Below are 24727 nucleotides of genomic sequence, written 5' to 3' on the forward strand. Positions count from 1 at the left end.
TAGTGAAACTAGGTCTGTTCTCATTTACAAAATATGTTTCAATGCAATTAATTGAATGCAATTGATTTAAAATCGATTGAAATACAACAGTTGCAGATGGCGCTTTAGATCTACTTCCGGTATTATTTTTTAATGAAATACTGTCCAAAATCCAATCCATTGGCCTCTGATATTGCTAATTCAGATAATGCATCAAAAGTAGCTAGCAAAGCTAGAAAGTTTTCTCTTTTGCTTGTGTAATAAAAAAACAGGAGTTCAGTCTTGAGTTTAGTGATTTGATTCACTCACATTTATATTTCTGAATAATTAAATCTTTTTTTAATCCTTCGACTTCGTTAGCACACACATTTGGGATTATAAATGAAACAAAATGTTAACAATAAACATTATATTGATAATTCTAAGTATTATATATAGTATGAAACATAAATACAATCTTCAGTTATACAGTAGACTTTAATAAATATTTACATCCATTTTGTAGGTGTGTATGTAATAATTTATGCTCAGACTTTCATAAGCGAAGTATTTAACGTTTTAGTTACTAACGAAAAAAAAAACAGGATGCCATTGGGTGAAAGATGTGTAAATCGTTGTTACAAGATAGGTTTATAATTTTTAAAGGCGATTGATCAATCATAAAATTATAATTTCGTTCGTATCTCTTAAATCAACCGTGAGAATAAACATAGTCATAAATAGTCTCATGATAAGAAATATAGCTAAAATATACAGAAACTTCTCCATCAAAGTTAATATTTTCCGTTAGTTGGAACGAATAAACTTAAGCCTCTAACGTTAGTATTGCAACTATAACACGAAAATTGAGTATATCATTCCTTTAAACACCTACAACTAAAATAATAATTTAAAAATAAAGCACACAATTTTGAAAAATAAATTTCCTACATCAAAATTAAATGTGTTATGAAAATGTTTGCTCAAGAATTCTATATACTCGATGACAATTTTAATATTAAAGCATTGTGTATATCTTTGGGATAAAGAACAGATTTAATTTATTACAAAAAGGCTTTTTCATTATCAGGTCCACAACTGATAAACAACTATTTAAAAAAAAATAGTTTACTTCAATGTAGTTGACTATGTTAGTATTTAAACACCAAGTTTTCGTCAACCAAAATAAAATTAAGGATCATTGATGATACATTGTATGACACTGTTAGTAGTTTCAAAGTTGTATGTGATGAAAATGACATGCAGATATCATTATTAAAACTATTATGACGTTTTTTTCATCATCTCAGCTGAATAACACATCAGTTTATTTTTAAACACATTGATTAAATACATAACAATAGAAACAAACAACATCCAGTGAAGTCATTATATTATATACCTTATACAATATTTTTCGGCATTCACCAGCAAGTAATATTTAAAATGAAAATTGCAATTATACGAAAGTTTAACTTGTACAACTAACTATAACAAGATATACAAAAACACATAAACCTAAATAACCTAAATTAAACCATGTTGCTATAGTTTTATAAAACAATTTGGTGTGACACTTTGTAATCCTAGCACCAAATTTATTATGTACAACTTAAGAAACGTTACTATAAGAGAAGACGAGAAAGAGACTAGCCAAAATAAAATCGTTGTGGCGTCGAAACATTATGGCATTTGAAGATTGGGGCTTATTTCAGTGCTTGTATTTATGCACAAGCCGATCGTTGCAGGTGCACAAGCATTTTTAGGGTTTAAAACAAAATACCGCGTCCCTTAGTCCGTCACTGGGCTAAATTGCGAATTCCTAAAAGTCATCTCATCTCTATACAATAGGGGATCGTCGTTCGCTAAATGAGTGATCTGAAAGCTAAGATTATAAAATGTGGTTTCTGAAATTAATTCTACACAGTAAAAAATTGAATACACAGCGGCAAAAGCTTCATTATTGCTACCCCTCGCTAGAAACGTTACCGCCATGCCGCTGTGTGCCTGTATCATTTCATTACTAATGTAAATACCCGAACCGTACGATCTAAGCTTTTTTCTAGCACATAACTAAGTAAAAATACTAATATCGACTCTTATGCAAGACGACAAAGCTCATTTTCTATTAACACCAATATTACTTTGTCACAATATTAAAAAGTTTATTAAAAAGTGCTGACCCTACGTATCCATTGGCATTGCACAGATAAAACATCGAATTATAGAGAAGTGGGCGTGGATTCCCTTGTTAGCACAAACTCTTTGTGGTCTATGGCTATCCATGGATACATTTGGCAAGCACATAAATGTCGCATTATATTTATTATTTCCTATAAATTAAAGTAGACAACTATGTTTTCATATCTAGCCCAGAAATAATTCAGAAATATTCGGTAATAAATTACATGTACAAATTTCAGCATTTCTTTCGAATTAAATTAGAATAAGTAAATTTAGGACTACATACAATTAGAGCATTTTAATACGCATTATACATACTCATATAACCTTACAAGGAATATACTTATCACAATGTATGGTGGTCCAACAGATTTTCATTTCTGAACATATCACTGGGATGGTGATTACAAATAAACCCTACATTATTTATGTTTATCTGTCGATATTAAGAAATTAATTAAAAAGGTTTACAATACAAAGTTCAAGTTACAACTCTGTTTCGCGATCAGAATAAGTTTCACTTTTCCAGTTACACGTTATTCTAAAATGTAAACTATTTTTCCTTAATAATGTTTTCACACTTGTAGTATTGGCCATTATTGGGCAGAGCAGCTGTTAATTTTTAATTAATTTAACAATTAAGCTACTTAACTACACTACCACATCCAATTACTACTTAAAATTAGCTGGACTGAATGTTTTGAGCTTGTACCTATAAGACAATTTGAATATTATGTTTCAAAGCTTTTTTTATTATTATCATTTGTAGGAGTTCCCATACCGCGTAACTTTCGTTGTCCGCTCATTTTTCTTTAAGATTGCGAACATGTCGCAAAGTGCCGCGCTAGCCATGTGGTAATGCAAATACTTTTATTTCACTTCTCCAGCTTTTATTTTACCTAGCCAATACAAAAACTTTCAAACGGTACGAGCACATAGATGTAATTTTTTTGTTACATTCATTAAACGGTTTTTGAAAATTGTTAAATTGAAGTCTACATTTTAAAGCTATGATTAAGATTATTTGATGGCACTAGGGATTATACATTTCTGTAAGAGATTTGTAAGCAAAGCAGGCATTTAAAAACGTATAAGCTTTTTCACTATTAGGATAGGATAAAAGAAGCATAGCGAGTCGCACCAGTATTTGCTATACTAACTTTAAGTTATTATTATATTTTCTTATTTATGCCAAGCTCGGTTTAAAATTGAATCACTAAACAAATCGTTAACTCGTTTTTTTTAAGAAAACCTTTAACTCAATCATTGCACCCATTATTTCGATCCAATTGCCCGTTTTATATTTCTCTTGAACCTACATTACTGTAACCTATACTAACTTTGTATAATAAAAACATACAATTCTATACAAGTGATTTCCCAAATTCCCACATCTTTTTGAAGATATTTTTTATCGTCACTATCTAATAATATCATAGCTTTCGATTCGTTTTCGCTTCTCTCGATCGTTTCAATCGTAACTTTTCTATAGACAGTATAGTATAGTTAACTTTGACCGATGGCAACTAGGGGCCGAGTCATCAAAACTTTTTTTTATTGATTTTTTTACTTCTTGCAAGTTTGGAATAGTGCACACATATTTGAGATCTTTGTCTATAATTCTCGCTGTCAGAAAGATGAAAATTTTCAACATATTATTATACCCATTAGATAAGACCCGTCACCTAGTTGCTATGGCTACATAATCTCTGGATACCTGGCTATCCCGTCGGGTGTTACATCTTGCTAAAGTCTAGCTGGATACCTAGTCATATCATTTCGTGGTGCAGCTGGATACCTAGCTATCTCGTCGGGTGTTACATTATGTTAGATTCCATCTGGATACCTAGATATCTCGTCGGGTGTTACATCAGTTAGGATGCATGCATCTGAATAACTAGCCTGTCGAGTGTTACATCATGTATGGTCCAGGTGGATACCTAGCTATCCCGTCGGATGTTACATCATGTATGGTCCAGGTGGATACCTAGCTATCCCGTCGGGTGTTACATCAGTTAGGATGCATGCATCTGGATACCTAGCTATCCCGTCGTGTTACATCACGTATGGTCCAGGTGGATACCTAGCTATCCCGTCGTGTGTTATACCAGTTAGGATCCATCTGGATACCTCGTCATCCCGTCGGGTGTTCACGTTGGCTCCAGGTGGATACCTAGCTATCCCGTCGGGTGTTACATTATGTTAGGTTCCATCTGGATACCTAGATATCTCGTAGGGTGTTACATCAGTTAGGATGTATGCATCTGGATACCTAGCTATCCCGTCGTGTTACATCCCGTATGGTCCAGGTGGATACCTAGCTATCCCGTCGGGTATTACATCAGTTAGAATCCATCTGGGTACCTCGTCATCCCGTCGGGTGTTCACGTTGGCTGCAGGTGGATACCTAGCTATCCCGTCGGGTGTTACATCCACATATGGTCCAGGTGGATACCTAGCAATCCCGTCGAGTGTTACATCATGTTAGGGTCCAGGTGTTCCTTAGGCATGGGTGCTAGCACGTGGACTTGTTTCGCCTTGCCCGCGTGGTACACTTGTCCGGGACTGAACGGCTCTAGACGTGGATGTGCGGAGATGTCTTTCTTTGGATCTGCGGAGAGGTATTTTATTGTATTGTAAGATATTACGAGTAAGCAAATTGGTGACAAACATTTGACAAGTGCTGTAACAAACTTAAGGTTCAGCCAAACCAACGCGATCACTTGCGATCAGCCGGCGTGCAGCGATGGCGACCAGACTTAAATGCATTGATCGCCATCGCTGCACGCCGGCTGATCGCGTTGGTTTGGCTGAACCTTTAGTCACAACTATATGCTGAATAAAGTAAAAAAGAAGTAATGTTAGTAGAGTAAGGCACACATTTCTGAATTTTTTGTAGATGCGGTTCTCGTCGTGTATTGTCATGCGATATTGCTATCTCTCTCACATGTATGTATGTATTAATAAATAAATTGTTATTTAAAATTATATCGGTGTTTATCCGAGAATCCTTTTTTTTTAATAGGACTACTAACAAGACATACACTAGAAGACAATCAATCTTTTAGTAGGTTTATCGCTGTCGCACTCGCACTATTACTGTGCGACAGGCGTCCGTAGTATGTGCGAGCTCGACAGCAATATAATTACGCGCGAGCGACAAGAATGGGTAGTAGCTTGGGGTCATTGTACGAAATTCTATCAGCTCGGCGACCGGACTTTATTATTGTTTTTACCTTTGGTATTGGCCGCGATGTACTTGGACAGTCGCACGGTGGGCAGCGGCAGGTAGCCCGCCACTAGTGGCATTACATCTAGCGTCACGCTCTGAGCCTCCGTGCAGTTTGACTCCATTGTTATTACTCCTAGAAGGAAACACTACTTGTTAGCAAAGCTTCATCATCAGGTCATTTTGTCTCCACTGCAGGAACACGATTCTATTCAATATAGCAGATGCAAATGGAGGATTTGGTCTACATTTAATACTAGCGGCCGCCCGCGACTTTCGCACGCGAGGATCCCGTTTTAATCCCTTAGGGTTTGAATTTTGCCAAAGAGCACCTACGTTCTAAAAGGAATCCCCATGCAAAATTTTAGACTCCTAGCACTTGTAGTTTCTGAGATTTCGTGATGAGTGAGTGATTCAGTGACCTTTCGCTTTTATAAATATACAGGGTGTTAGGTAAATGGGTATATGAGCCGACACTAGCCCATGTTAACATGGGCATATAAATGGTATGGTGAAGTCAGAAATTTGATATCATCATTTTAATTTTTTTAATTTTCATACAAAATAAATTTGATAAAATCCGATTTGTATGAAAAATAAAATAATAAAAATGAAGATATCAATTTTCTGACTTCACCATACCATTCATATGACCATGTTAACATGGGCTAGTGTCGGCTCATATACCCATTTACCTAACACCCTGTAGATAGATATTTCCTACGCTAGCCAGACAGTTTAGGAATAGGCCTGATGTTCAAATATTTCTCCTCATACGACATCCCCAAAAGCTACATAAAATAGGTAATTTTACCTGCAGTCCGCCCCAACACAGCCCACATCGTCTGGTCTGCTAACACTTCGTACATAAGCGATGTGTATTCTGTTTCGTTTACCTGTAATCAGCGTGAGAAAATCATCATTTATCATTAATTATCATTTTACGGTTCAGGTTTCAAATAAGGTACAAGTTCTAGTAAGTAATGATGACATGTAACAAACTAGTAGATGAAAAAAGAAAAATATTCACATTGGCTTATTAATGAGGGCTATCGTTTTTATACTTAACAGTTGGCACCCCTGGCGATTGACAGGACCTTACTCTACAGTGGCGTCATCTTGATGAGTGCAAATGCGATAGTCCTCCTACCACTTTCGCGCTCACCAGTTGGTGCCACTGTCTTCGCTACTAGCAAGTGACAGGACCTTACTCTACAGTGGCGCTAACTGGTGAGCGCTAAAACGATAGCACTCATTGCCTAAAGCTCAATTTCACTTTGCAAGTATCTTTAATATTTATAACTTACCCTCTGTACACTCAGCTGCAAACAGCACACTTGCGAAGCCCTACAAAAGTCCGATCCCTTACTAGGCTCCAATTTCGTCCTTATCACGAACAGAGTCGTATAGTCCTGGATATCAAACGGGCAGGAGAACGTTCTGGGCGGTTCGTCCAGTTCTACCAGTCTGTATAGTACGCTGAATGTGGCTTTCATTGGCCCAGCCTTGACTAAAGGGTCTTTAAGGAGCTCCCACATGAAGGAAGCTGTGGTTCCGTCCGATGCTACCATCTGAAAGGTGAGATTGAATGAGTGAATGAATCGAAAAAATTAATGAGCGAGTAGGTGATTAAATGAATGAAACGTTTACGTTTGGTAACTACGATGCGCTGACGTATCGTTGCCGGGCTCACAAGTGCTTTCTGTCTCGCTTGTAGACATTTAAGAAGAGCGAGGTAGCTAGTGTATTCGAAATTTGAACTTGAATGTTTATGTATTGTTTGTGTTCTGTATTTTAAATTTTAATAGTGTACTCATTGTTGAAAAGCCAAAATAAATAAATAAATATGTGAGTACGTGTTCTCCTCAACATTCCTCGAGCGAGCTATAAGCTTTTAGCCCATCATACGTCAGTGGGAATATAGTTCCCACCATATTTTGGACTTTATTCCTTTGTCTTAAGGGCCAAAAACAATGAAAATTTTGTACTTGTTATACCTAAAGGCTAAGCAATTTAGCAATTTAAGGTTAAAAAACCTGGAAGTCTTTAATCCAAATAACTGTGGCACATGGAAAACAACTCACCATTTCACTAACATTCTTCGGGTTCAAATCTGACACGGTATTATTCCCATCACACTCCAGCTTCGGTTCGGTCAACACAAACTGTATGAAGTGCGCCACAGCGGATTTCAGCGTGACGTGTATGAACTTCCTGGTGTTTGACGTCAGCAGACGCCATGACGCCACCATGGGGGGAGAAAAGTGGAGTGGCACTTCTGTCGCGTTGTCCCACCATGGACAGTTGAGCCATACCTGCCGATATAAAGGAGAATTTATTTATTCATGATTGGATTCGACAAAGTTTACTCCACAGCACGTCTTATGAAACGTGTGTTATAAACCCATTCAAGCCTATGACTAGACAAAAGAGAAAGTTCATAATGTATGGACCAAAAACTCAGATTCGATTGGTACTAAATGGGTAACAGCAGTTTCATTATAATGCACATTTTAGCCTACCGATAGCTCAATGTCGAAATCAATAAGTTAGGTATTGACAGATAAAGATTGTATGAAAAAATCATGGGTTACTTTAATTTTTATCAGAACTTGAGAATTTCCACTAGTTCATCCAGTGTAAGTAGCTCTGATGGAAGAGCAGTCGCCCGACAAGCGAAAGGTCATGGGTTCGATTCCCGCCTTATGCAATTCGATTTATATAAGCTATTTATGATTATTATCAGTTTTTACAAATTAATAATTTATTAACGATTTACTACGACATACAACGAATACTTTTCTATCATTAGGTAATCAAAGTACCTAACGTTAAGTTTCTTCCTTTTATCAATGACATTATTTCAAAATTCAAAATGAAGATTAGTCTCGAATACTACGCTAATAGAATAAACCAAATCAGAATACCAGACCAATAACTAAATCCAACAGGTACTCGAGCCAACCCCTAAAACTGTGTGGGTAGTACAACAAATACTTACAGTATGTTCAATACTCTTCTCCCTCTTCGGTTGCAAGCTGGCAAACAGTCTGAGCGGCACTTTGGTGGTTTCAAACGGTTTGCTAGGCGGCACCGGTATCGACAGCTCTCGCGTCATCGCTGTGTCGTCATCAGCGAACCGGATGAGCAGGCCTGCTGATGTCTTGAGGAGGATTGAGGTGTTCTGGAAAAGATTATGCTTTATGAATTTGAATTTAGTTTATTCCAGAGCTTACTGATTAGAGATGAAACGGATATCCGGTAACTATCCGGTAGGCCGGATATCCGGCCGGATACCGGATAGTAACTTACTATCCGGCCGGATACCGGATATTAAAAAACTACGACAATTTCCTATTAATAAAATGAAATACATTAATCTTTGAGGTAAATATCAATAAAATGGCTTACAATAATGACGGCTTTTATTTAAAGTCCAAAAAGTTAGAAAAAAGCCATAATAAGGCCTTTCAAAATTAATTTCTTTTTCTGGGCTATTCACTCTAATGACGAATACATAAATAGTAAATATCTGTTAATGTCGAAATATTGCCAAATAAAATAAGCTATTTTTTCACTGATGGTCTGATGACATGATGCAACTAATTAAATTTTCGCTATATTCAATCACACACGATTGCATTTGCAACCGAAATTGAACTGATCTGCCCCCTAGACAAGTGACAAAATCTGATATTCTATTCGGACGGATTCGATTTTCGAAAAGTGTGACTAGTCTACTAATAGACCCACTGATCGCGTTGAAAGCACCTGTGCGGCGCTATACTCGTCACGACATGCAACGAGACAATGGGCCAACTATCCGGCCGCCGGATATCTGGCTATCCGGCCTAGCAGCTGGCCGGATATCCGGTATCCGGTATCCGGCCAAACAACTATCCGTTTCATCTCTATTACTGATTTCTATTAAAAGAGATAAGTGGTAAGTTGGTATAAAATAGGCTGTGCGCAACGATGCAAACTTGACGCATGTGTGACGTGATACATTATACATTTCTGTACATTTAAAATTAAAACATTATCTTTGATATTGTATGCGTGCCGTGATATCAAGATATAATTGACCCTTTATACGGCAGTGGGAATATAGTTCCCACCATATTTTGAACTTTATTCCCCTGCCTAAAGATCTAAAAACAATGAAAAAATTTTGACCTTTTATGTCCGATAAAGGCTTAAGAGAGCAAAATAATATTGCAATTACAAATCATCCCGGTAAAATCTGAAGAAACTGCGATTTATAAAAGATAGCTTAAGAGCGTTTACGCCGTTTGGCGCAAAAACAGTACTTTTTCAACTCGTTACAATCATTAACCAGTAATACTACAAATATGTTATAGGCATAAATAGTTAGGCAATTTCGTCGTCTAAATAGTTAATTGAGAAAATATTGCGATTAGTTTAGAATTTAAGAATTCTATCAAGATAAGTCCACACAGGTTTTGTAAATTTCCACTTTAGCGTCAGTTTACAAGCTGAAATTTTTATAAAAATTCTGTGAAAACGATCTAACANGGTGAATCAAAGTATTTTGGTTTGACTATAGAGCGTGAGAACACGCACACAGTCATAATTATTTTAGTGTGAATAAAACTAGCATCGAAATTACCTAAACTTGACATGCCACGCTAGACGTAAACGCTCTTAATGTTAACCAACTAACCTCTTTCAACTGCGCACTGCCACTAGTAATGACAAGTTCCATAGAATGTTCTAGACCCGCCACTAAATCCTTCTTCGGCTCTATTTTGTTCAAGTACACATTCACACCTTGGGTCACCACATCGAACCCAACCTTGGTACTATTCAAAACATTTGACAGAAACTCCAATTTTCCCTCGACCAGTAGCGACACCTGTCCCAGTTTAAACGTACCACATTGATTCGCGGTGTATTCCAGTTTTAACTCGTTCAAACCGGGTTTTAGAACAACATTTTCTAGCGCTAGGGAAGTTAAGAAGTTGTTCCTCGTTGTGGCCGAAGGTTTTCTATATTTACTACTGTCAGAACGTTTTAGTGTCACTTTTGGGTTCTGACATTCGATGGTGGCTTTCTGTAGAGTCTTGTCCTCCTTGTAGAGTAGTTTAGAAGTAATTTGTAAAGGGTTTAGCAAAGGATTCTTAGGTTTTAAATCGTCCAGTCTTATGCTGAAAAGATAAACAATAAATTAGTTTTATTATACGTATAATGACGCCATGAATATTAAAAAGATAGATTTGTATGCTAAATTGCTAATAACAAAAAAATATCTACAAATACGTTTTAAGAACCATTTATATATTTGAAGATAGATTAATGGGTGCTCTATTTGAAAGTCATTTAATTTTATTCATTTTTTCCATTTAATGAAACATTACCAATAATAAATATGAATGGTATTAGAAATCGATAATTGCTTGAATAAATAATGAAAAGCATGATGAATCTATCCAATAGATATTTGGAATAAATAAGTAAAATGTTACTCGGAAAAATTGATGTTAAAATAAAACTGTCCCCGCAATTTGCAACATAATTTACATCAGTTTGTTAACAGGTCAGTCGTTAAAAATCTCCAAATAGTTTTAGGCTGGCTTGCACCATCTCACTTTAACTTTGACAAACGTCTATCAAACTCCATACAAAAAACACCGGTTATCGTTATAGATAGTTACGGTCAAAGTTAGGTGGTGCAACTCAGTCTTAGAATGACAGAGCATACAAGTCTGAAGCAAATCTGAAGTCTCGCTAACGTTTGACGTCACAAAATCGCCCATTCCTCAGGCACTAAAGGGAGATGTGACAAGGGGGCGTGGTCGCAGCAATATGCCCAAAAACAGAACACATTGCTCGCGAAAGCAATGATGACAGCAGCGACGTCATAATGTAAACAGTTTACATTGCTTGCGTAGTACTAAAGATTATTCGAACGTTGAGTACTGATACCGCAATGGATAATGAGCACATATTTTAATTACTTTGTGTGTGTGAATTTCTAATGCGACACTGAGTTTCGAACTCGGCGCATTAGTTATTTAATTTTTAGCGTTAAGCATCTCAAATTAATTTGAAAATTATAAATAACTTGAAAAAATCGAACTGCCTAAGACGGGAATTGAACCCACGACCTTCCGCTTGCCGGGCATTAGTTGGCATCTCTCTATATCTCTATGTGTCAGTTAGACCTAAAATACGAAACGTATAGATGACCCAAACTGAACTGTCCCACCAAACTCATTGACAGAGGGGCGCCATCATCGTTCAACTATACAGTTTTCAACATGACAAAAATCGGAACCAGCGATTCGGTATTGACGGTGGCGCCCCACTGTCAATGTCACGGATAGGACAGTTCAGTATATTCGGTCTTTATAGATGACCCACGCTGAACTGTCCCACCAAACTCATAGACAGAGGGGCGCCACCATCTTTCAACTACACAGTTGTCAACATGACAAAAATCGGAACTAGCGATTCGGTATTGACGGTGGCGCCCCACTGTCAATGTCACGGATAGGACAGTTCAGTATATTCGGTCTTTATAGATGACCCACGCTGAACTGTCCCACCAAACTCAATGACAGGGGGGCGCTACCATCGTTCAACTACACAGTTTTCAACATGACAAAAATCGGAACTAGCGATTCCGTATTGACGGTGGCGCCCCGCTGTCAATGTCACGGATATGACAGTTCAGTATATTATGTCTTTACCTGCTTATTAGGTTGCACACGTCACTGTCGGTGGACACGTCTGACGTCTTTCGCTGCAGGTTAGTCTGAGTACTTACACTACCGTTAACATTTAAATCAGTCTTATAGCTTTTGACCGGCGTCTTTTTGTCTTGCATCTCCTCCTATAAAAGAAGAAGACGAGTATATTTGATACAGCCCCGGATACTATTACCTACGGTGTTTATAATACGGCGTGTTAAATGTGGTCGGAATGATAACCCATGAATTACAGAGAGCGTAGTGTGAGTTTACATCAATCGTCGTCACTAGTGAGCGCGTAAAATGACATTAAATGTATGACGGATTATACAGCGCCCCTAGCGGAAACTTTCAAGAAATAAAATTTGTCCCACACTAAGCCCTAAGCCCTCAGGTATAGTGCTTAACTCTGCCAGTTGCTGAGATACAGGAGCGGCACGTGAGAGGTGACATTGACATAATTATGACATGACAGGGTTTACAAATCTAGTCTCGCTGACGTTTGTCACAAAATCACCCATACCGCTCCCATAGCTCACTGAATGGGTTACGCGGTAGACCTATAATTACTGCAGTATAAGTTTTATATGCGGCAAAGGTTATTGCAGCCATAATTAATCAACCAAAAACATTATGTTACAAAGCTAACTGTGTAATACATTTAAATAGGGCGATAAATAAAAAAATAAAATTAAAGAAAACCGTGACTGCTAATCACGCGGCGTGACGTTATAGTTCACACATTTAATTTTATAAACCTTGGGAAGTGACATTTGATTTGAAATAATAATAGAAGATAGCACTTCAGACAGTACATTTTCGTTGCAAAACAGCCCCTTCAACTACATAAAATGTTATGTTTAACTTGATTTGCCGCCATATACGTTTAATAATTATAAAACATTTACCTTACAAGATTCTATGCTGATCGCCGCTCGAGTGCAGTTCACATCTTTCGAGAAATGCGACTCGACGAGCAAGCAACATTGGACCTTGTTCTCAGTGATATAAACACCACGATCGGACGGCACGAGGGTTGTTGAGATTATCTTGAAGCAGTCATTGAGCTCTGTGAGGACAGATTCGGTCCTTTCGTTGAGGTCCACTCTTATTGAGTTCATCATCTCTTCGAAGTAGAAGTTTCTGACTAGAATCTCTAATTCGGCTGTACACGCTATTGTTGCAGAGAGCTTTGTATATCTGGAAAAGAAAAATATTATACATATTTCTATATCGTTTATGAAGAGAAAAAAAACGATAATATTTATGGTTCTTAATATATTTTGGTCTGTGACAGTTAGTCCCAGAACAGACGGTGAAACGCAACTGCAACGAAACTGCAACTGCTAGTTACTTTTGAGTTGTATCTAATTTATTTATTTTTTATCCACAACGAGGAAGCCATAGCGTCCGTTGAGAGACCACACATGACGCGACCAGTTTGAAACCGATTTGAAACGCGCGTCATGTGTGGTCTCTCAACGGACGCTATGGCAGAAACTTAGATGCCATTCAAAAGTAACTAGCAGTTGCAGTTTCGTTTCACCGTCTGTTCTGGGCCTTTGGCAAAATAGCTGTCAATTCTTTAAAAGAGTAATTTGACATTGACCAATAAACAGGGTTGCCATTTTCAATTTCATTTAATAAACAACAGAAGAAAATGGTATTGTCCGATTTTGGAAAAAGACGTCAGTTCCTGTCTTCAATGGAGCATCCACTCTAGAACCTTGCCACTCCATCGGCCGTCAGTTCTGCGTGCTATGTGCCCTGCCCATTGCTACTTCAGCTTGCTAATCCGTCGGGCTATGTTCGTTTCTCAATCTAGTTAGAAGAAAATCCTGACTACAATAAGACTCACCTATCTACATCGTTCATCTTCTTAGCGGCTGCTACCAGCTCGAGCCTGGTCTGGGCTGCCAGGTCCTTCCAGCCTTGTTCCTCGTATGATCGAAGAGCATCCATGAGGAACACCACCGCTTTACTTGTCTCGCCTAGTTCGGAATAGAAGGCTGCGAGGTCCCGGCCTATTAGACGGGCGAATCTGTGGGAGAAAGAAATGGCGATATTATGTATTGTTATAAAAAAACATGCTGCATCTTTAATCAGGTCTTGATTAGGTCCAAGTAACAATATGGTACTGTTTCATAAAGAAATTCAATCAAGGAACAAAAGTAAAAACGTAATCAAAATTCTTGACGACATTATTTTACATTTGATCACGAATATAAGGTGCAAACTGTTTTTGTTGACTCTAAATTGGCAACCTTGATGCCATCTTCGCTAACTCAGCCAAATCAAAAAGGAGCCCCGGACAACGCAATGTTTGTTTTGGACAATAATTAAAGACTAAAGACGAATTACTTGTTAAAAAAAAGTTGAGTTGGCGTCGCGGCGATCGACGCTGCGCGGGCGCTGCCGAGACGTTCGTTCGTTCGTTTCAGCCAAATGACGTCCACTGCTGGACAAAGGCCTCCTCCAAGGTTTTCCACAATGCACGGTCCTGCGCTGCCCGCATCCAGGCTCTTCCCGCGACCTTTACGAGATCGTCGGTCCACCTAGTAGGAGGCCTGCCCACGCTACGTCTTCCAGCCCGTGGTCGCCACTCGAGAACTTTTCTGCCCCAACGGCCATCGTCTCTACGAGCTATGTGCCCCGCCCACTGCCACTTGGTTTTAGCAATTCTGCGAGCTATGTCGGTCACTTTGGTTCTCCTGCGGATCTCCTCATTTCTGATTCGATCACGCAGGGAAACTCCAAGCATGGCCCGCTCCATCGCCCTTTGGGTGACCTTGAGCCTTCTTATGAGGCCCATAGTAAGCGACCACGTTTCAGATCCATAAATCAACACTGGCAGCACACACTGCTCGAAGACTTTTGTCTTGAGACGAGACGACTATGTTTGAAATACGCTAGATTGGGAGTCCCTTATAATGATGGAAGCTGGTCTTTCTGAGCATCGCTTCCTTTAGCCTATTATTTCATGGTAAAATTGCTTTGATCTTCTTTCTACCCGTGGCTACCAGTTTACCTTTCTTTGAAGAAGCATCACGTATCTTAACCTCCCAATATGCTTAAGAAGTCCCCATCGCCATCTCAGCCAACTCCAGATAATACTGCTGGAAGCTAGTCTTGCTGAGAAGCGCTTCCTTCAGCCTGTCAGTGGGCGTGGGCTGCTGGTTGTTGGGCTCGCTGTCGCCCATTCCTGCTGATAGCATCACCACTAGATAGAACTGTTCCAAAGAAGGATTACATACCTTAAGCTCCCAATGTGCAGCTCAAGAGAATACTGCTGGAAGCTAGTCTTGCTGAGCAGTGATTCCTTCAGCCTGTCACTTCTAAACTTGCTCTGAAGTAATGGCCAATTCAGCTGGCTCCAGATCATACTACTAGAAACTTATCATGCTGAGTAGCGCTTCCTTCAGCCTGTCGCTTCTAAACTTGTTCTGAAGAAAGATCACACCAAGTACACTTGCTGTAAAGAAGGATTATACGTACCTTAGCCTTCCAAAATGCTTATAAGTCCCCATAGCTAACTTAGCCAGTTCTAAATTATACTGCTGGAAGCTGGTCTTGCTGAACAGCACTTCATAAAACCTTTTGCTGTCAGTAAAGCTTATTTAAAGTAGGGTCATGTACCTTAACCTCCCAATATGCTTTTACGTCCCCATGGCCAGCTCAGCTAACTCCAGATAATACTGCTGGAAGCTCGTCTTGCTGAATAGAACTTTATAAAACCTTCTGCTGCCAGTCAATATAGTTTTAAAGAAGGGTCACGTACCTTAACCTCCCAATATGCTTGTACGTCCCCATAGCTAACTCAGCCAACTCCAAATAATACTGCTGGAAGCTAGTCTTGCTGAGCAGCGCTTCCTTCAGCCTGTCGGTGGGCGTGGGCTGCTGGTTGTTGGGCTCGCTGTCGCCCATGCCGGCTGACAGCATCACCACTATATGGAGCTGTTCTGAAGTAGGATTACGTACCTTGAGCTCCCAATGTGCAGCTCAAGAGAATACTGCTGGAAGCTAGTCTTGCTGAGAAGCGCTTCCTTCAGCCTATCACTTTTAAACTTGCTCTGAAGCAGCATCACGTACCTTAACCTCCCAATATGCTTGTACGTTCCCATGGCCAGTTCAGCTGGCTCCAGATCATACTACTAGAAACTTATCATGTTGAGTAGCGCTTTCTTCAGCCTGTCACTTCTAAACTTGTTCTGAAGAAAGATCACACCAAGTAAACCTGCTGTAAAGAAGGATTATACGTACCTTAACCTCCCAATGTGCTTATAAGTCCCCATAGCTAACTTAGTCAGTCCTATATTATACTGCTGGAAGCTGGTCTTGCTGAACAGCACTTTATAAAACCTTCTGCTGCCAGTCAAGATAGTTTTAAAGAAGGGTCACGTACCTTAACCTCCCAATATGCTTGTACGTCCCCATAGCTAGTTCAGCCAACTCCAGATAATACTGCTGGAAGCTAGTCTTGCTGAGCAGCGCTTCCTTCAGCCTGTCGGTGGGCGTGGGCTGCTGGTTGTTGGGCTCGCTGTCGCCCATGCCGGCTGATAGCATCACCACTAGATGGAGCTGTTCTGATGTGGGATCGGGAGAGCCTGGGAGGAGTCCGCAGAGTTTTCCTAACTCGTGGAGCTGTAGAAAAAAAGAGGTTGGGTTTAGTGGGGGATAAAATTGGAAAGCTGATTGTGTTTAAATCTGTCTTTGTGTATCATTACAGCATTCGACGAAATAAGAAGCTTGTCGACCTGGAGTCGTCAAGTTATAGCTTCATTATCATCAGAACGTCATTGGGCAGGAGCATGACCCTCTAATATACCAGAGGCAAATGAAGGATTTTAGACCACGTACCGGAAAACGCAGCGTGGGACGTTTCACAAGGTGGACCGACGACCTGATAAGGTAGCAGGAAGGCGCTGGATGCAGGCCGCTACCATCCGGGCGATATGGAAATCATTGGGGGAGGCCTATGTTCAGCAGTGGACGTCCTGCGGCTGAAATTATGATGATGACGAAATGAAGGAATTGGCCTAAACTCACTTAAACTTACGGGCATTGGCGTATCTAGGGTTATTTTTTATGCAATGACGCCCGATGGATACGTAATACGTAAATAAATGTTCCCAGACTTGCCAAAAACATTGCCTAAACTACCCAAAACACTACAAACCTCACCTTGTCTTTAGCATTATGCAGTAACGGCGCCTGAGTAGCTGTACACATTTCCAAAGCATTATTCGACGCTGCGAGCCTCTCACAGGCCCTAAGGGTCTCCGCACACGCTACGTCAATATTTCACAAACTGCTAAAACTCGACAAATACCTCACCTTATCTTTCGCATTATGTAGTAACGGCGCCTGCGTGGCGGTACACATCTCCAAAGCATTATTGGACGCTGCGAGCCTCTCACAGGCCCTAAGGGTCTCCGCACATGCTACGTAAATATTGCACAAACTACTAAAACTCGACAAATACCTCACCTTGTCTTTAGCATTATGCAGTAACGGCGCCTGAGTGGCGGTACACATCTCCAAAGCATTATTCGACGCTGCGAGCCTCTCATTGGCCCCAAGGGTCTCCGCACACGCTACGTCAATATTGCTCAAACTACTAAAACTCGACAAATACCTCACCTTGTCTTTAGCATTATGCAGTAACGGCGCCTGAGTAGCTGTACACATCTCCAAAGCATTATTCGACGCTGCGAGCCTCTCACAGGCCCTAAGGGTCTCCGCACACGCCAACTGGGCCCAGCAAGCAGCAGCACCCTCTACGACGCTTACGCTCAGCAGAGACAACTCGACGAGCGTGTTTTGGACGGTGCTCAGACAGAGGGAAGCGATCTGGAAAGATGATTCGGAGGGTTATTGGAATTCAGTATCATTTACCTCTTCTTCATGACGATCGGTCAAAAGAGAGATGCAGGTTATGGCGCGAGAGAGCTGATCTCCCCTGCCCTTTTGTCCCTATGTCTGAGAGTCCTCCACCTGGACATGAGCTCCCTTGGCTTACCTGGGAGTCTTTAAGAGCGTTGTAGCAAAAAGTTGGCGTTCGAATTTTAGGTTTTTATTGCTTGACGTCGCGTAGTGAGTGCGCAAACTGCATTTATCTGTACAATTTCAACGCTGCGTCGACTAAACGATCTTAATCCGTAGTTGTATCGTACCTAAGACAGTACATCATACATATTAATAAAGAAATAATGTATAATTTANGTGACAACGCTCTTAAATAGACTTCGGACGCATGTAGGCCGTAGTAAGGACAATCTGGTCAGGTGGGGATTCTTGGACGGTTTAAACATGGAGTGCAGGTGCGGTTTTGTTCCCCAGTCGTTGAAGCGGGTCTAGACAAAGTGCAAATTATAATCGCAAACCAGTCGAAAAGTGGTCGAAAAGCCCCTTTTTTGTATGGAGTTTTGACGGATTCGATTTTCGATTCGATCAAAAAGTGCATTTTGTCTAGGGGGGCTGATGTCGTGCTACTCAGGAGGATTTGATGAGTGCTACTGACAACGCCACTCTTGTGGCGGAGTTTTGGGCTGACACTGTGTAGGTTTGTTGTCGACACGAAAAGAAGAAGAAGTATCATATAGATTTTAGAGCTATGAATAAATAAAATTAAACGAAAAATGGATATCCGCTTATTTTTGTAAGATTATTAGCAATTTGTATTACACAAATTACTAATAGTCCTGTTAGCCCCTCGTGTTAAGCTAAATAAGCTTGTGTTACGAGTGGGCTCACCACAATAGTCGAGCGGCGCGGCGGTGGGATTCGAATGCGTTCCTCGGATCTCGAGTCGGCCAGTCCGACCCCTTCACCGTTTGGCTGTCGTAGCTATACTAAAATAATAATAAAATCGGTCACTGTTTTATTATGGTTATTCTGTAAAAGACGTGTGAGGGACACTCACACCCGTATTCACAAACGATGCTTGCTCAAGTGAAGCAGCAACGCTGTACGAAGTCGAACACACAGCGTTGAATAGAGCTCTGTGATTGGTTCGAGTGTCACTCCGCCACTCAAGTATTGTCTATAAATAGGTTTTTGCGAACCTGTGTGTCCGCACTGTGAGACCTCATAGTAATGTTTGTGAATAGGGGTGTTAAACGCGAGTTGTGGCTAGTAATTTTTAATTTCTTCATAATTTATTATGTGTATGAAACAATAATAAATGAACTGAAGTGTTAATCACTCTGGCATAACGTTAGTGGTTGTAGTTTAGGAGTGAAAAAATTAATGAACATCGCTCTTCAATCGTTCAGCTTTCTATTTCAGGAAATAAGTATGATAATGGTATTAGATTTTGGACTGAATAGTCAGTCTTCAACGTTGCTGTTAAATCAAAACCTATCTATAGTGATACAGGTACAGTGATCAGTAGGCCTAAGATGCGCGCCGCGATAAGCGGTTATCACGCCATTTTATCGATTTTGTCCATAATTTTGACGTCGATAAAAGTTATCACGGCGCGCATCTTAGGCCTACGGATCATGCAAATATTACGTATCTATCAAGACACTGCAGGCTTACTACGAAATGCTATTTACGTAGTTTCGGATGTATCTGTCACTCTCGCTCATGCTGGCATCTCGCTTTGCGTGAGAGGGATGGTAACTTTCAAAAATTCGGATAGCGTTTTTCGGAGTAAGCCCGCTGCTTTAGACGTTTATAACGTTCCAAACTCTCGGTTCGTTCGTTGTGATTTATGTGAAGAATCTTTCCGCCCGCGGCATTGCCCGCGTGGAATTTTGTCTGTCACAGAAAAACATTATCGCGCGCGTCCCTGTTTCTAAAACCGGGATAAAAACTATCCTATGTCCTTTCCCGGGACTCAAACTATCTCTATGCCAAATTTCATCAAAATTGATTCAATGGTTTAGGCGTGAAAGCAAGACAGACATTCAGACAAGAGTTTCTTTCGCATTTATAATTTTATAATCTACTATATAAAAATAAGTCGGGTTTTCCTCCCTGACGCTATAACTCCAGAACGCACGAACCGATTTCCACGGTTTTGCATTCGTTGGAAAGGTCTCGGGCTCCGTGAGGTTTATAGCAAAGAAAATTCGGGAAAAGGGGGTAAAACGGGATCCACGCGTACGAAGTCGCGGGCGGCCGCTAGTCTACTATATAAAAATAAGTCGGGTTTTCCTTCCTAACGCTATAACTCCAGAACGCACGAACCGATTTCCACGGTTTTGCATTCGTTGGAAAGGTCTCGGGCTCTGTGAGGTTTATAGCAAAGAAAATTAACAAACGAAATTCCACGCGGGCGAAGCCGCGGGCGGAAAGCTAGTATTAGTATAGATACTCTAAATAAAGATATGATCGTTACAGCTTCATTATATTGCTTATTGATCAGGAAACGATGCACAAGGCTGTTATTGTCAAGTAATTAATAGCAATCGACACTCGAATATTCAATGCCGGACGTAATTATTTATTGAAATGCTTGGAACGAAATAACGTAACTAATGACGGAAAAAATCACGGATTGTTTTATTATTTATGTCTACAACTATGTTTGTGAAATGGTTACATTGTGTTAAATATGTATGAATTTTGCTATTAGGAAAATTGATGAAGTATATTTAGCGTTCCACTCCAATGATTGGCAAAGTTCTTTTACACGTTTACGACGTGTAACTTTTTGTACATTAACTACTTCAATATCGGCTTGTGCAGGGATGAAGAACGACAAGAATCTTGTCACTTTCATCATTTCAGCCACAGAATGTCCACTGCTGAACATAGGCGTCCCCCAATGACATCGCAAGGTTGGTAGCGACCGGCATCCAGCGCTTTTCTGCTACCATTATAAGATCGTCGGTCTACTTTGTGGGTGGACGTTCCACGGTGCGTATTTCGGTACGTCGTGACCTCCACTCCAGAACCTTGCTGTCCCATCGGCCGTCAGTTCTGCGTACTATGTGCCCTGACCATTGCCACTTTAGCTTGCTAATCGGTCGGGCTTGTCACTTAGCCTTTTTTTCAATATGTTTACAAGATTAACTATAAGCTAGGCAGTTTTTTCAGTTAGGTGAACGTAGTGGATGTACTATTGACACTGCTCCCTCCACATAACTTTAGTAGTAAGAAAAGACTTCAAGAATGGAATAAAGTTGTCACAAAACCACATAAAAACACGTCTAGCAAGCAATCTTTCTGCAGTAAATCTAACTGGATACGCACTTCACAGATGGGTGGCCATGGGGAAACTATCCAATGCTGTCTATGCAATGATTTGTGCACAGCAAAAACAGTTCCGAAAACACATTTTACCGACGTGACATATATGCCCGTTTTCACCATCAATCCCTAATTTTTAAGTGACACTTATGAAAACAACATTCCTGTTATGTGTTTTCATATGTGTCACTTAAAATTAGAGATAGATGGTGAAAACGGGCATTAAAATCTTTCTCTTCTAATATTGCAGCACTAACATTTCTAACATAAAACAAAAGAATGTGATAATATTGCAATAACTTCGCGTGATTTTATGCTATTTCCGATTAACATGAGTGGGCCAGTGAATACGTAATTATGTTACCGGGTATTTCCGTAATAATAAATAAAAAGTACACTTTAAATTAAATCAATCATATAAAAAGTTACAATATTCGTAATTAATAAGAAATGAGGCGCATAACTACCGTAGGCCAGAATTTCATAACATAGTTTAAACAGCATTGTTGTATTCCGGGCTAGCTCTCTTTTTGTGACGTGGTACGTGGATTTGTCCCTATCCTGTAGGCCTAAGATGCGCGCCGTGATAACTTTTATCGACGTCAAAATGTACGGGCAAAATCGATAAAATTGCGTGATAACCGCTTATCGTGGCGCGCATCTCAGGCCTACTGGCTGCTTTTATTGGGCTATGGCACAACATAGGTAAGCCACATGTTTTACCGACTTTGTAATTTGTTCGCAGCGCACATTTTTTGGCTCACCGATTAATTCAGAAGACCGACATAATTGCCACGATTAAAAAGGATGCGCTGGAACGATATTAATTGTTAATTTCGGTTATGTGTGTGCGAATTAATTGGAGCAATTAACTAATGTTTCATGACGTTTTACCGTACTAGTAGGTATTTATTTGAAAATATGCTAAAGAAATAATGTACGCGAGAGAGAAATGGTTAAGTTAGAAATTTGAGAACTCTGACTGTCTATTTTGGGAGACGGTGGATTGTTTTAAGATGATACGAATTCTTAAAGTTGTATGTATCTCGCATCAAGTTTAGATATATGGATTTATCTTGTTGTATACAATAAAAAATAACCAAACATCACTGGTGTTGATCGGCAAAAAATATTATATGATGTGCGAACTACTTCCAACCGACAATAAATTGGACGATGTGTGCTGTGTGGTGTGAACAGGATTTGTACGTTTAAAGAATAATTTGCACTTAATTACATCTATGTTACTTAATTATCGCACACTGCATTCGATATACTTGTTACAATCCAATTATTTACTGTGTTTTGTAACAGTCTATTTATCAACCGCACAATGTCATGCTAAGCTTGTTACGCGAACTTAAATCAACGGTACGAATCATACGATGTCATTGGAGACCTATAATATAATTAAGTGGTATTAAGACTAGTGCAACGTTTCCTTTTGCACTCAATTCTATGGTCTGATGGCCATTGGTAATTATGGTAGCGATTATAAAGCATCGGTACATATGAACTTAATGCGTTCAGATTTAGCTACAATTGTGTGCTTTATCTTAGTTTTTGTGACCTTTGAAAATGTAGGTATTTTTTAATAAGATAACAAAGTAATAATACTTAAAACTAAATAAGCAATATTACAAATATCAAATAACTTTTATTGCTATATTTGATAGTTGTTGTTTGCGGTAAAAATAATAAAATGGGTATTTACCTCCCAAGGTTTAAACATTAGCAATAACATGGCACTTTGACGCTGGAAGAGGTAGCTTCTGAAGTCTAAAAGCGACGCCTTTTTCTTAATTATGAGCTCCCTTAAATGCTGGGGCACCAGGGCGGTCAGTCTCACTGCCTGCCATGACGTCACTGGCTGCTTAAACGTGTCAAGCCATTTTGGGCTCTCTGTCACGTTGGAATTGAGTACAAATTGTGAAAACAATGCATCTAATTCATCATACTGGACTAATGCTTCTTCATACAAACCTAGCATTTCTAATACAAATGCTAGTTGTTCCTGTAAAAAAAATATTGTTCAGTTTCGAACAACAAAAAACAAATTACATGATTTGAAATTAATTTACGTACCTGTAAAATAAAGTATTTACAAAAATCCCATTCTGGGTCATTTCGCTTCTCTCTTTGCTCTCTCATGTGCTCTTCGAACTTTATCAATGCTTTGTTGTACGCAACCAGTACAAAATGCCTGATCTTTGCTACCAATGCACGCCATGATTCCGCACTCCTTGCTTCAGACTTGATAGGATTGATTACGGAAAGAAATCTATCCTCAGTCTGTTTGACAGCAAAATCTCCTTTTATTTTGTCCAAGACCGTTGTTCTTGGAAGGAGCTTGTTTGTTTTGCGAATGTCGTAAGTTTCAACTAAAACTATCATCCAATCGGTGATGCCATTCTTTTCCAGTTGCTTCAGCCATGTTTCTACATCTTCTCGGAGGGTAGTTTTGTAGTATTCTATGTCCTGCAAGCAAAATCGTAGCAATTACAACTATTTACTAGTAAACTGACCGACGATCTGGTAAAAATCCCGGGAAGAGCCTGGACGCAGGCAGCGCAGGACCGTTCATTGTGGAAAACCTTGGGGGAAGCCTTTGTTTAGCAGTGGACGTCATTTGGCTGAAACGAAGAACTAGTAAACTATTTTACATTAAAATTGCCTTTTTTAAATAACAATACCTTAGCAAAACTTGCTTCAACTCAATTAGAAAATACAATGTAATAGTTGTTAAGTTATAGTTCTAACAACACTAATTAATTAATTAAGTATACTTTGAAATGCAATAAACATAAACAACTTTTTTGTTGACTTTTACAAATATTTCATTAGTAAATACCCAATGTAATTCAATTAAAAATAATTGTAGCTTTTTAATTTCAATTCACACTAAATGTTAAATACATTCTGAAAAATCTTATTTACTAAATTTATGATGATTGGCAAATAATATTCATGTTAAAAATATGAATACTCACCACACAGTCTGTCCAGTAAATATGGAAGATAGGACGCTTCAACAAATTCTGCTCCGCTGCTACTTTATCCTTGTTGTATTTTACAAAAGATGCTTCCAAGTAAACAGATTTAGGAGGGCGTCCATATGAACGCCTCCATTCACAGGAATCCTGAGGGATAGCAGCCACCAGGGGCGCCTCTAATGTGCAAAATAAATTCCAGTCTCCTGCACCTATAGAATAAACAGAAATTAATTACCTTTTTCTTCAACTTTTAATAATTCCAGGGCATATCTACTCACATGTTATTATCGGTTTGTTTGTCATCCCTTCACGATCAGCTGGGGAGTTATCAACACCCTTCATTTTTCATCATCAGCGAAATTAGACAACTTTGCAGGCATGACACAAATATAAAAATCCACCCACTTACTGGGTTTTTCTAAATTGTCACTAACATGTAATGTTTCATA

At 39.4% G+C, this 24727-nt stretch overlaps 1 protein-coding gene across 2 annotated transcripts; it reads right to left on the reverse strand.

Moving 5' to 3' along the window:
- Window positions 1-669: 669 nt before the first annotated feature.
- On the reverse strand, window positions 670-24696 carry SIDL (SIDL trafficking protein particle complex subunit 10). Of its 2 annotated transcripts, none has more exons than XR_003655668.1 (17): window positions 24557-24696; window positions 24276-24487; window positions 23371-23763; window positions 23000-23299; window positions 17725-17934; window positions 16487-16725; window positions 13943-14125; window positions 12993-13284; window positions 12085-12227; window positions 10056-10539; window positions 8373-8555; window positions 7456-7686; window positions 6679-6942; window positions 6186-6267; window positions 5379-5507; window positions 4550-4753; window positions 670-4315 (listed from the first exon to the last, which is right to left on the reverse strand). XR_003655668.1 is itself a non-coding variant. In XM_028300693.1 (17 exons), exons 1-16 carry the CDS (start codon window positions 24618-24620, stop codon window positions 4617-4619), a joined length of 3546 nt encoding a protein of 1181 aa, XP_028156494.1. In that variant the 5' UTR covers window positions 24621-24696; the 3' UTR covers window positions 670-4315; window positions 4598-4616. The 2 variants fall into 2 exon arrangements, 1 of the variants encoding a protein (XP_028156494.1); XM_028300693.1 differs by having other exon boundaries at window positions 4598-4753.
- Between the last annotated feature and the right edge of the window lie 31 nt (window positions 24697-24727).

The sequence above is a fragment of the Ostrinia furnacalis genome, unplaced genomic scaffold, assembly GCF_004193835.3.
Source record: "Ostrinia furnacalis isolate ACB-3 unplaced genomic scaffold, ASM419383v2 OfSCF0780, whole genome shotgun sequence".
Lineage (NCBI taxonomy): Eukaryota > Metazoa > Arthropoda > Insecta > Lepidoptera > Crambidae > Ostrinia > Ostrinia furnacalis.

Excerpts from the sequence above, each read along its gene's own strand:
- SIDL (XM_028300693.1), bottom strand. The coding sequence starts at position 24,620 with ATGAAGGGTGTTGATAACTCCCCAGCTGATCGTGAAGGGATGACAAAC. Across the intron at positions 16,726-17,724 it reads TGCATAATGCTAAAGACAAG|CTCCACGAGTTAGGAAAACT; the intron begins GTGAGGTATTTG and ends TTTTTTCTACAG. Across the intron at positions 6,268-6,678 it reads TGCAGCTGAGTGTACAGAGG|GTAAACGAAACAGAATACAC; the intron begins GTAAGTTATAAA and ends CGCTGATTACAG.